The sequence below is a fragment of the Ovis aries genome, chromosome 5, assembly GCF_016772045.2.
Source record: "Ovis aries strain OAR_USU_Benz2616 breed Rambouillet chromosome 5, ARS-UI_Ramb_v3.0, whole genome shotgun sequence".
Taxonomy (NCBI): Eukaryota; Metazoa; Chordata; class Mammalia; order Artiodactyla; family Bovidae; genus Ovis; species Ovis aries.
Window position 1 is genome coordinate 40,811,982 of NC_056058.1, and position 12,729 is coordinate 40,824,710.

Here is a 12,729-nt window from a genome sequence, read left to right on the forward strand (position 1 = left end):
ACTTAGCCCCCCACAGGTCCCCCAAGTTCCTAAAAGGACGGAGGTGGGAGGAACAGAAATCTCCTTTCTTCTCTTTTCGAAAGGAGGAAATTGAGGTCTGGAGAGGAATGGAGGCTCAGTCAAGGCAGGAGAGCGCCCCGGACCCCCAGGTCGTCCCCCTCCCTTCCCACTGCTGCTGACGGAGGAGGTACTTGAAAATCAGGCCCTGCTAGATTTTGTAACTGGGAACCTGAGATCAGCGAGGGGAAGGGGTGTGCTCTGGGGCACACAGCGCACACTTGGACCCAGTCCGGCTGGCTGCGTCCGAGCGAGCCGAGTCCCCGCTACGCGGCCTCGCCCTGGGCCTCAGTTTCCCCGGCTGTAAGCCGGGGGAGCGGACCAGAGGGTCTCGGGCTCCTCCTGCTGCGTTTCTGCCGAGCCGCTTCCAGCGTCCACCCCACAGAATCCCAGGACCCAGCCTCCAGGACGGGGGCTGGCCGGTCCCCCCGGCCTCTCCAGCCCCGCCCCGTGCTGGGCCGGCTGCCGGGAAACAAAGGGAGGGGGCCGGAGCCGGACCCGGTGGGGATGGAAGCAAAGGAGTGGTGAGGCCGCGCGAGACCGGATCGATAAATTAGAGTGGTGAGATCACCGCTCGGCAGCCGCCCGCGGGCCGGGGGAGGAGGCTGGGGATGCGGGCCGGAGGCTCGCGCGCGCGCGGCCGTGATTGGCCGGCGAACGGGGCGGGGCGGGGGCGGGGGTGCGGCGGGAGGCCTGAGCCTCCAGCCGGGAGAACTATTGTGCTCCCGCGGCCTGGGAGGGGCGTGGCCCTGGGTCAGTGAGGGGGTCGGAGGACGTTTGTTGGGGTCTGCAGCCCCCACCTGGGCTCTGTGCTGTGTCTCTGTTGCGGACTACAGACTTACAGACTAGTGGACTGTGTGAGAGTTGCATTGTGTGTATATTCTGTGCGGATGTGACTGTGTGTGTGTGTGTCTGTGTGTGTGAGAGAGGAGGGAGTCTGGGTCCCCGTCCAGGTGTGTGTTGGGGGATCCTGGTATGTTTACCGTTGTGTGTGTAGGGGTCCTGGTGTGTACACAGGTGTGTGTGTAGGGGTCCCAGTGTGTAAACAGGTGTGTGTAGAGGGGCTCCTGGCATGTGTCCACCTAGTCTGGTGAAGGGTGTGTGTTGAGGTTTGGCACCCAGGCTGGGGAAGAGGGGCCAAGTAGGAGAGAGCTGACCCCCAACTCCAAGGTCTAGGCTCTTCCTGCTGCACTGCCCTGGGGGTCATCTCCTCCAGGAAGTCAAAGTGTGGTCTGTCCCTCCCAAGATCCTGGGTTAGGGTCTTTCTGGGCTGCAGTTAATAAGGTGGCGTGGTCCCAAGGGCTTGGTTACATGCTTCATGCACGTATTTCTTTTCCGTCCGTGGAAAAGAGTGGCAGGAACAGAGCCCATGGGGCAGGATTCATATCCAGGCCTCGGAAGGACACCAGCAGCCATTATGCCCTCTGACAAATGTCTGTAAACGTGACTTGCCTCCGGAGTCGCTGCAGAACAACCTTATCAATGCCTGGAACACGGTAGGCGCCTACTGTGGCAAATGTTCAACTTCATCAAGTTCCTATACATCCTTCAAAGCCCAGCTTTGGTGTCCCTTCTTTCAAGAAGCCTACCAGGCTGGCTCCCTCCACTCAAAGCCCCTGCCCCACGGCTCGTCTCCTCCAGTCCTGGACCCCTTCTTCAGTCCCATCCAGGTGCCCAGAGGGCTGCAGAGTTAGGGGCTGGGCTCTGAGAGCAGTGTTCAGGTTTCCTTCCTGTGGCGTGAACAGATGCAACCGTGATGCTGACAGCTGCCAGTGCCCCAGAATTTTATTGGCAGGCAGCTAGAGGGTGGGGCAGGTAGGAGGGCGGCAGGGCTGCCTCCAGCAGGATCTGGGCCCAAACAACCCTTCCATGAGTAGCAGGGATGAGCCCAAGTGAGGCAGAAACCCGAGCCATGATGGGGACCCAGGCCCTTGAGGGCGGACACTGAGTTCTAGGACACAGGAAGCCGTGTGTCTGGCCAGTGGCTGGGGAAGGCCAGAGTGTCCCTTTTTCCACCTGGCCTGGCCTGGCCTGGCCTGCTGTGACCTGGACAGAAGAAACTGGGACACTGGAAGGAGACTCACCCTGTGGGGACCACGGGATCACAGCCCCTGGGACTGGAGAAAGCAGTGGCCTAGAAGGACCTTTCAGAAGACAGGAAGGAAGGAGGTGCCTTCCCCTCACCCTGGCTTCTCCTAGGCTCCCCCGTCCAACTGCCTGCCTACCCCCCTCCACTTCACAGCACAGGAGACTGAGGCTCAACCCAGGAGTGGGCCAGGCGTCCTGTCACCTGCTGTCATGAGGGCATCAGGGTGCAGTGTCTACGGCCATGGTGGTAGCCGCTTGGAGTGGCGGACGCCCATGCTGAATGCCGGGGCCCTGGCCTTGGTCACAGTGACCTGCTCGGGGCTGTGGCTGCCGGGGCCGGGTGTCTCATCTGGGGGCCGTGGGGCTCGGGGCCGCCCCAGCATGGTGAAGGCCGGCCGGCGCTGACGGTAGGCATTGGGGTCCGGGCTGTCATACTGGCCAGGGCCGGGTATCTCCGCAGGGTCCTGCGGGGGGCGGGCGCTGGGTGTGCGGCCAGCCACGGTGTAGCTGGGGCTGCTGGGCTTGGTAAAGACCTGCGAGCCCCAGAGGGATGGCAGGGTGTAGGTGTTGGGGGCAGGGGCTGAGGTGTTCAGGGGCCGTGGGCGGAGGCGGGAGCCCAGGGTGAAAGCTGGAGGCGTCCGCTGGCGCATGGGGGCCACCTTCTCTGGGCTGTAAGCCCCAGGGCCGGGCGTCACCTCCAGACCTGTAAGAATGGACAGTGGACAGAGTCCTCACCTCCTCCAAGACCCGGCATGGCTCCCCTGCCATATGCATCATGGAGTTCACGGGAGCTTGGCTGCCCTCTTTCTCTTTCAAGCCTCCAGCCTTTGTCCAAGCTCAGCCCTCTGCTGGGCATACCTCCTGTTTCCCATTCCAACTTCCCAGGAGCTGCTTCTCCATCTCAAGACAGCCCCAAAATCCCCTTCTCCCCATGCCTTCTCCACACGCTCCTACAGAGAGCCCTCACAGCCCTTCCAGGTTCCCCCTCATGTGGGTCTCTCCGCCTCTCCAGACATGGCCACACTGAGGTGAGAGGTCCCCACCTGGATCTAAGCACCAAGAGCTGAGGTCTTACAAAATTAAGAATGAGGCATATCTACTTCAATGCTCAGCAGCTGGCTTAGTGCATGTTTGAGTGGATGGGTCAACGGAAGGATGGGTAGTGAGTGAAGAGGTGACGAGTGAATGAGCAGATGATGGATTCAGGGAGTTGTAGATGAGTAGACTGTGGATGGATGGGTGAGTGGGTGGACAGATGGATGGATGGATGGATGGATGGTTAGATGGATGGGTGAATGGGTTGATGGATGGATGGATGGATGGATGGGTGGACAGATGGGTGGATGGATGGATGGTTAGATGGATGGGTGGATGGAAGGATGGTTGGATGGATGAGTGGGTACATGGATGGATGGGTAGGTGAGTGGGTGGGTGGGTGGATGGAAGGGTGGATGAAAGTGTGGGTGAATGGATGAACAGACAGATGGGTGGGTGAGTGGATGGATGGGTGGGTGAGTGGATGATGGGTGGGTGAGTGGATGGATGATGGGTGAGTGGATGGATGGATGGCTGAGTAGTTTGTGCCCACACATGTACTGGGTCACATTAGCCTGGCCCACTTTACCCGTTCAGGTTCTCTTAGGGTCCCTGACCCCTCTTCTAAGTCTACTGGATTTAATCATCCAAAGACACTGAGGATCTAAGAAATTGGTGGGGGTAGGGCAGAAAGGAAGGGTGGCGCAAGATTCGCTGAGACCCTGAAGGGGCAGGGTCCTGTGGGAGGGATCAGCTCAAATTAGATACTCACTGGGAGACTTGCCCCGGCCCTGCATGGAGTAGGCAGGGGTGCAGCTGCGGCCGAAGCGGGTGACTTTCGAGTCCAGGAAGTAGACTGGCCCAGGGCTGGTCTCCTGCGGAGATGCTTGCGGGGAGAGCCCAGGGTCTCGAGGGCAGCTCCAGTGACCTCGCCCCCAGTCGATGCCCTCATTAACCCTGAGGCCCCTGCCACGTCCTGAAGGGCAGGAAACTCAGCCTATGGAGGAGCGACTGCCCGGACCTGGGGCATGGGATCGTGTTGACCGTCTATGTGTTTGAAATCAGAGCTGTGCCCCACCCCCAACCTCCAACCTGTCAGCGGCTTGGGGGACCCGCTATGGGACACTTAAGAGTTGTGTGTAGAGTTAAAGTAACCAGGTCCTGAGTAAGCATCTGTCGGAGGAGAGCCCTGCAGAGCTGGGGTATGCTAGCATGCGACCAGCCTGGGGCCAGGGCTTGAGTCGGGCCTCTGACAGCTGGGCCTGAGGAAGCTCTCCCAACCGGCCAGTCTCCTCCTCACACCAGCAGGATGCGAAGATGGAAGGGGAGATGATCCTCGGGATAGGGTGGTCTGGTGCCTGCACTTAATACTCGTGACCCTTACTGTGATGGCCACTGCCACTGTTTATAAGCCCACTCTGGTACCAATGCATGTGCCTCTGAGAGTGGTAGGTCTGACACGGATTCATGGGGTTAAGTACCGTGTGTACATGTGCATATGTGACATGGTGCGCACATGTGAAGCATGGTCTTGACAAACAGGCACAGCCCCGCTCATGTCATTTCCCACCTCAAGGCCGTTGCCTGTGCTGCAAGATCTGCCAGGAGTCCCTTCTTCTCAAGGGGACGAAATTCCTATTCATCCTACAAAGCCCAGCTCCCTGCCCCCACCTCCAAGAGTCTGCTCTGGACACTCAACAAAGTCTACACTAACCACCAGTAACCCAACTCCCCATTCCGTCTGTCCCTCTGTCCCGGGTTGGGCTCCTATGCCTGGGAAGAGAGCCTGGAAGTCCAGGTTGCTCTGGGCCACAGACCCAGGTCTCAGTCCTTCCTAGTGACAGATGCAGCACTGACTCCCTTACGTGCCTCTGGGGCCCTCTGAGGCTCCTGAGTTTGGGGTGGATGCCGATTCTGAAGGCTGGGAAGAGGTTGTGAGCCCCACCCCTCCAAAGGAGCCTCTGTCCACACGAATGAAAGTCCCTGCAGAGTAAAAAGCCTTCCAGCCCCTAGCCCAGCACATTCAGGACCCCGAGTACTCTAGATTGCGGGGTGAAGTCACCTGCAGGCATCGCTGTGAAGGCGCAGGCAGCAGTGACACGGCCTGCGGTCTCGCCAGCCTTTCCTGCCCAAACACGAAAGGCCGCCTCCCACCTCCCTGTGTCCTGTGGGACCACATGGCCCGGGAGCCCCCATCCCACTGATGGAGACCTGGAGGCCACCCCACACCGGGCCCTTCTTTACTGATAGAGGCCAGGCGCTGCAGTAGCCACTTTGAAACCACCTAATTCTCACTCCATGAACCTCTCCAGACTTCCGAGGTGTATTTGGTCTTGACTACAACTTGGTAAGGACTGTGCCCTCATTGTTTACAGCGTGGGAAACTGAGACACAGCTTTCCCGAGTCAGGCAGCAAGGAGAACACCGCCCAGGACTCCCCTTCCATACAGAAATGGACCAGAGAGGCACAGCAGCTTCCCTGAGGTCACACAGTAGGGGTGATACCATGCACCATCCCAGCTTCCTGCCTGATGAGTGAGGGCCTGGATCTAAGGGGGTAGGAAGTGCTCCAGTGGGAGATTGGAGGTCCACCCCCCACTCCCCTCCCACCCTCACCGGCCTTACCCTCACTGGGCCTCCGGAAGAGTGAATAGGCAGGACCGGCTACCCTGGTGCAGTCGTGGTTGATGTAGCCCACGGTGGAAGGCAGGGCATACAAGCCTGGCCCAGAGCCTGTGACCAGAATCCTTGGGTCACGGCCTCGGGTTGCTCACCCTGATTGATGGAGAGGGAACCCAGGGACCAGCCCCAGAGCCCCCACCCGCCTCCTAGCCAACCTCCATGACAGGGGTAGGGGAGGAGGGGCTGCCTTCCCCTGCGGGGGGGAGTGGAGAGTGACAGGGGCTTTGTGAGTCATAGGAGGGAGGGGCTTCAGGGCCAGGGCACCTTGGAAAGTCTGACCCCAGACTCAGAGACACATGGTCACTGGTTGGGGAGCTGACCCCAGACATGGAGACACACTGTCACAGCTGCAGTGTTTGGTGGCCTCCGCAAGAATGTCAGTCCCACAGTCTGACTCCAGCTGCCTTGTTAGGGATGGAGAACTGTGGCTTGAACAGGCCCTAAGATCCCGGAGTCCATGGCAGAGTCAGGAGACTCAGCTGCCCCACAGATCTCTTCGTTTCCTGCCCCTGCACAGGCTCCCAGCCTCTTTGCTGCCTTTTCTCCAAGGTCACTATCAGCAGTGAACACACTGCAAAGGCTTCTCGGCTATCATTGCTAACGTCCATCCCCACCACAGGACCTTTGCTGCTCTGTTGCCCACTGTATACTCAGCACCGGGAAAGGTGTCTGACTTTACGATACTGGATTCAGGGGCCCACAAGAATGCCAGGCTCACACCCATCCTGCAGGAAGGAAAATTGAGTTCCTGGAAAATGCAGGGGCTTGCCAGAAGCTCCTGCCTCCAGCTGGGCTCCCACCCGTTCCAAACCCTATCTGGGTGGGGCGGATGAGAGCAGGGAAGTGTCCCACCTCCACAGGGCCCCTCGCCCACCTACCGTGCTCCAAGGTGGCCACCCCGCAGGTCCTCCTCAGGCTGGCCTCCGGGATCTGATAGTCAGTGGCCCGCCCGCCCAGAGGCGCTTGGGTCAGCCATGGAGCGGGGTCGCAGGTGAGAGTCCCCATGGTGGGCAGATGCCCCTGGCTCCTGGTGTCTGCTCCTTGGCCACGCAGCAGCTCTGGGCCACAGGTGCCGGCGCTGTCCCTGATGCTGGCAGCTCCTGCGGAGTTGGCAGAGCCCTGGCCAACCACACGGTCCCGAACGGCACAGACGGCCCCTTGTCCCATGGCAGGGAGTCTGGGGCCCTGGCCTGATCAGGCTGGCCGGCGGTCGCTGGCCTGGAAGTGGGGCCAGGGTCGAATGTCGGCCAGGCGGCCAGACAGTCCAGGAAAGAGTCCAGTGTCAGCAGAGCCAGTCCCCAGGGAGCCAGCCGAGCTGGGCAGCCCAGGCCAGAGCAGGCTCCCGGGAGCTGGAGCCACAAACAGGACACCCACAGCCTTGTGGCAAGAGGGACGGGCAAGGTCATGGGCAGCGTGGCCCTGTTTCTACAGCTGGGGAGGCCGAGGATGGTCCAAGATTGCCACTCTGGGCCAAGAAGCATTCCTTCCTCCCCTCCTTCCCTCATCTAGGAAGTTCTCACTGAACACCAACTCTGTACTAGTTTCTGCTTGGGCTGGGGTCCATGACAGGAAGAGACAGCCCGGAGCTGATGTCAGGAGGCAAGAGGAAATAAGAGTAATGTATGAAGGAGCACTTCATACCTTAAAAGGTGTTACATGTTCTGCAACAGAGAGCAGGGCAGGACTAGTGCTCACTGCGGTGAGATGATGAGAAGGCAGCATTTCAGGATAGGAGGGGGCCGAGCTGAGTCCGGGACAGGAGTCACGTGGGCCAAGGGGTGGCTGTGGTTGTCCAGGAAGCCCCCTCCTCCCAGAAGCCAGCGATACAGAGTGTCTCTGTCCCTGACACAGGAAGGCTCCCCAACCCCAACCCCTGTCGGGCCCTGAGACCAGGCTCAGGTAAGCCTGGCCAAGCAGAATTCACATTCCTTGTCTTCAGAGCGTCCTTCTTTGCTGCTGTGTGGTCACGCCCTTTTGCAGTGCAATGTGTTAACAGGTGATCTGAGTGACCATTCCCATACCATACAATTCATTCCACAAGGTAATTTTTATGCATTCTATAATTTTTGCAACTTTTTATTCGAAATGTTATAGTCTGTGTCAAAGGTCATAAAACAAGTCTTAAATGCTATCGTAGAAAAGATCTTGGGGCTTCCTGGTGGTCCAGTGGCTCAGCCTCACCACTCCTAATGCAGGGGCCCCGGTTTGACCCCTGGTCGGGAAACTAGGTTCCACATGCCGCAACTAAGACCCAGCACAGACAAGCAAATAAATAAAAATATAGAAAAGAAGATCTTAAAATCAATGACCTAAGATTTCACTTTTAAAAACTAGAAAAATGTAAGAGTACAAGTGGGTAGATGAAGGGAGATTTTAAAAACGAAGTAGAAATGCATGAAACAGAAAACTGCAGAAAGAATTAACAAAGCCCCACCTCCACCACCAAACAGCTGACTCTTTAAAAGGATCAATAAGAAACCAGCACAGGGAATCAATGACATCGGGACAGGAGGCCGGCAGCACTGCAGACTTGGAGTCTGTGTGAAGCCAGAGGCATTTACCGTGTTCCAGTTGCTAAGTTACTAGCTTGGGACTCAGGCATCCTGGGCCAGCATCGCAGTGTTTAATTATCCTAGCATCGCATGAGAGGTGTGGATTCTGACCTCCTCTGGTCACAGGATGGGAGACAGAGTGGGGAAGGAGGGAGGGTGAGTCAGGGGAAGGGGGCGGTGGCGGTGTAGGGATTGCACGGAACTCTGACTCAGGTTTAGAGCCAAGTTTGGCATCAAGGGCTTCTCCAAGGTTCTAAATCCTGCTCAGTTTTCCGGGTATGCTATTCTAAGGATAAAACCCAAGTCTTCCCTGTCTCATCCCTGCTCCCCTCTGCCCTGGACTCCTAGCCCTCAGCCCTTGTCCACGACCCTGTGGCCACACCAGCCGGCTTCCTGCCCCTTGGATGGGAACCTCGGGGCCTTCACCTGCTCCCCTCCCCAGAGATGCTCGCTTCTGCCCATCAGCCCACAGCCAGCTCCATCCTCAGGCATCGGTCGCCCCGACACTCAATGAGCCATGTGCTCCTTAGCAGAATCATGGACAGAAGTGGGAGATGGGGGATGAATACCCACCTCCTTCTCCTCCTGCGCATGGGCGCCTCTCAGGGACCCACACTGGCTAGATGCTCAGGAGTCCAGGAGCTGGTCAGCCTTGGGGCCCAAACAGGGGGTGGAAGGACCCAGCCCTCCCCGTTTCTGGGCCCCCAACCCAGGCTCCCTCGGTCAGCCCTGGAGTGAAGAGGGCTTGAGACCCAGGACTTGGCCCCCACCACTCCCACTTCCTCTCCGTGACCAGCCCCTCTGGGATGAGACCCTACATTCAGAATCCAGCCAGGGCTCCAATCCCCTTTCTGACTGTGAGATGCCAAGAGCTAACACAGAATTGGGGGGCGGGGGCAGTGAATAGGAAGGACAGGCAGCCTGAGCCTGTGCAGGGTGTTCGGGGGATCCTCAGGCCCAGGCCCCTCCCCACTCGAGTTCATCCCCCTCTAGCCCGCCTGGCCACCACTGCTGGCCGGCTTCTCTCTCTTTAGCCCAGAAATCTTCACTCCAGCAGGCGGGCTGAGATGTGAACAACTCAAAGTCTACATGGGAACCAGCCGCATTTTAATCCAAACTGACATGAGCAGCAGAGGGCAAGTCAGAGAACTTGAAAACGGAAGCCCAGCTGGGCATGAGAGCGGGGCTCAGGCCCAGCCGCGAGGCCCCGGTGCAGGCAGAATCCAGTGAGGCTGCCCGGCTAAGCCGAGGCCTAAATACGGCCAGTGCCCTCATCACAGCTACTAATTTTACCAGGACAGCTGCTTGCCAAGCAGTTTCCGGCGCCGGGGAAACGGGAGAACGGAACACACAACCTCCGCGCCTCTCCTTTCCACTTAGACAGGCAGGCAGGTAGTGCCCTGGAGAAGAATGGGGTGGGAAGGGGGTGGTCAGAAGGGGCCAGAGCCGTGGGTGTGCAGCCTAGGTGGCCTCAGTGGGGAGGAATCACCGGAGCAAAGACCAGAGGGAGGTGGGGAGAGAGCAGGGAGAGCTGGTGAGAGGGAACCCTGTGCAAAGGCCCTGGGAGAGCCCTGCGCCTGGCGGGTGTGAGGGGCCGCGGGGAGGATGAGCGAGGGACTAGGGCACGAGGTGAGGGTCCGGGGACGCGGAACGCTCGATTGTCAAGACAGGGGAAGGTGTAGGGGGCGGGGTGGAGTAGGCAGAGCAGGGACGCGCCTCGCTCTCTGCTCACAGGCGCCCTCTGGCGGTTTCGGGGAGAACAGGCCATGGGCAGCAGGGGAACCCTGGGCCTGGGAGAGGGGAATAAGGGGTGGAGATGGGGGTGTCTTGGAGGGGTGATGGATGATAGGGAGATGATAGGGCGATGGTGGCGGGGAAGGTGGGGAGTGAAGATGGGAGGGGGAATTGGGGGCCGGCGGATGGTGGGGCCAGCTGAGCAGGGATGGGAGAGTAGGCGAGAAGCAGGGATTCTGGGTCTACTTTAAAAGTGGAAAACAAGGTCTGCAAGCAGATTTGAGGGAGGGAGGGAGGGAGCTACAGAGTCCCAGGGCTTTGGTTGGCTCATCTCAGAGGATAGAGCTGCGGTTACCTGGGAGGGAGCAGAGTTGGGAGGGGCAGGCTTTACTTATTTTATTCCATTTTGTATAAATATTTATGGGGCATTACTTTTTTTTGGTCAGTTCCCCAACTAGGGATTGAACCCACTGTCCCCTGCAGTGGAAGCAGCGAGTCTTAACCACTGGACCACTGGGGAGTCCCAGGGCAGCCTTTAAATGATCATGAGTTTAGTCTTGGGGTTGGGGGCTTGGGGCTCCAGCGGGAGATGCACATGGACACACAGTGGACCAGCTATACAGGGTGGGCTGCTGGTCATCCATGGGCTCTGTGGGTGCACGTACATCTTGGCTGTGAACTTGAGGAGGTGGGAGCCCTGGAGACTTTGGAGCAGAGGAGAGGAGCGGTCAGCATTAGGAGAGAGGCGTCAAGAGTGGAATCTCTGAAGGACCTGAGCTCAGACCAGCTGCTTTCTTCAGCAGTTTGCTGTCCTTTCTCCCCAGTCCTTCCCATCTCTCTCTCACACACACACACACAGAAGAGGTGAAGCTGTGGGTGTCCTGTCCTGGGGTCAGCACATTGCTGGCCCAGAGCACAGACAGCCACAGAAGAAAGGGGTGGGGGCTGTTGACACAGCTGAGCTGAGGTCCCCCACCGTCTCTAAAGCTGTCTGGGGGCTGAAAGTGAGAAGCTGGATTATAGGCCAGCCTGCTGTTCTGTTCCTGGCATGGTGGGTAGGGCGGGCCGGGGGCAGGTATTCCCAGGATGCTGCCCCACAGAGTGTCAACTCTCCCTCTGCCCTCTGGCCTGCGATCTCTCACCTCCCACCTCCCCGGGGTGCTCACAATTGTCCCTCGGCAGGGCCTGATTCAGGTTCACGCGCCTTGGTGGCTGCCTGCCCCTTTGTTCCCGGGAGGCGGGGATGCTAACAAGGAAGCCTTGTTCTTCTCAGACGGACAAGGATCCAGCAAACCTGCCAGTTCCCCTCCTGCCTCCATTCCGGAAGGACCCAGCAAACCTGCCAGCTCCCCTTCACTCAGACCACCAGGGACCCTGCCAGGTGGGGAGGGAGTGGCTCTCCTGTTCCGGTCCCCGGCTGCGTGCCTGCCTAGTCCCCATTATGAAGACAAAGACAAAAGCTTCAGGGGAAAGAAGGGCTCAAACTGGGGGGCTGAGAGGGTCTAGCAGGCTTTCCTGAGGCCCACCAAGTCTGCCCTGACCACAACCAAGTCCTATCTCCCCTCGATGGCCTTCCCCGTCCCTAGGGGTGCCCCTCTGGCCTCCTTGCTCTCCGGGAGCTCGCCAGGCACCTCCTTTGCATATACTGTATCTTCCACCTGGTACACCCCTTCCCACACAGATCCTTCCTAATTCTCATCCCTTCCCCCAAGTCTTTGCTCAAACCTCCCCATGTGGCCACCTAATGTCACCCTACATATGCCCGACCTCCACACTGCCAATTCCCCTTTTCTCACTGCCTTTGTGCGTGTGCTCAGTCACTCAGATGTGTCCCAGTCTCCATGGACATAGCCCGTCAGGCTCCTCTGCCCATGGGATTATCCCAGCAAGAATACTGGAGTGGATTGCCATTTCCTCCTCCAGGCTTCCCCACCCAAGGATCGAACCCAGGTCTCCTGTGGCTCCTGCACTGGCAGGTGCATTCTTTTCTGCTGAGCCACCTGGGAAGCCCTTCCCACTGCATTTATCACCCACTAATACAGTAGAGCATTGACCCCCAGCGCAGTGCTGGGCTGGGGCTTGTGAGAGCTGGCTTAAATTTGCACAAGTTTTATGTGCAAGCTGATGTGATGATGGCAGCTTGAAAGCACCCAAGAAGGGAGTATCTACACCCCAGGAATTAGTATGTGCCACGGAGCAGGGCTTTTTGCCTTGAAAGTGCTAGCTGTTCAGCATTTATAAGCACACTCTAGTGCTCCAAAGCTAAGTCGCTTCAGTCATGTCTGACTCTTTGTGACCCCATGGACTGTAGCCCCCAAGGCTCCTCTGTCCATGGGATTCTCCAGGCAAGGATACTGGAGTGGGTTGCCATGCCCTTCTCCAAGGGATCTTCCAGACCCAGGGGTCGAACCCGAGTCTCTTACCTGTATTGGCAAGCAGGTTCTTTACCACCAGAGCCACCTGGGAAGTCTCATGGGCACACTGCTGCCTGTTTATTATACTTAATGTTTACACCTCCTGGTCCCTCCCCACCCCAATTAGAATGGAAGACCCTGCGGGCAGTGTCTGCCCACTTTGCTCT

The 12,729-nt window shown here is 58.5% G+C and overlaps 1 protein-coding gene across 1 annotated transcript; it reads right to left on the reverse strand.

Moving 5' to 3' along the window:
- Positions 1 to 1,824: 1,824 nt before the first annotated feature.
- On the reverse strand, positions 1,825 to 7,087 carry CIMAP1D (CIMAP1 family member D). Its single transcript, XM_027970616.3, has 4 exons — positions 6,741 to 7,087; positions 5,806 to 5,913; positions 3,953 to 4,066; positions 1,825 to 2,848 (listed from the first exon to the last, which is right to left on the reverse strand). The coding sequence occupies exons 1-4, from the start codon at positions 7,027 to 7,029 to the stop codon at positions 2,379 to 2,381; spliced, it is 981 nt and encodes a 326-aa protein (XP_027826417.2). The 5' UTR covers positions 7,030 to 7,087; the 3' UTR covers positions 1,825 to 2,378.
- Positions 7,088 to 12,729: the final 5,642 nt, after the last annotated feature.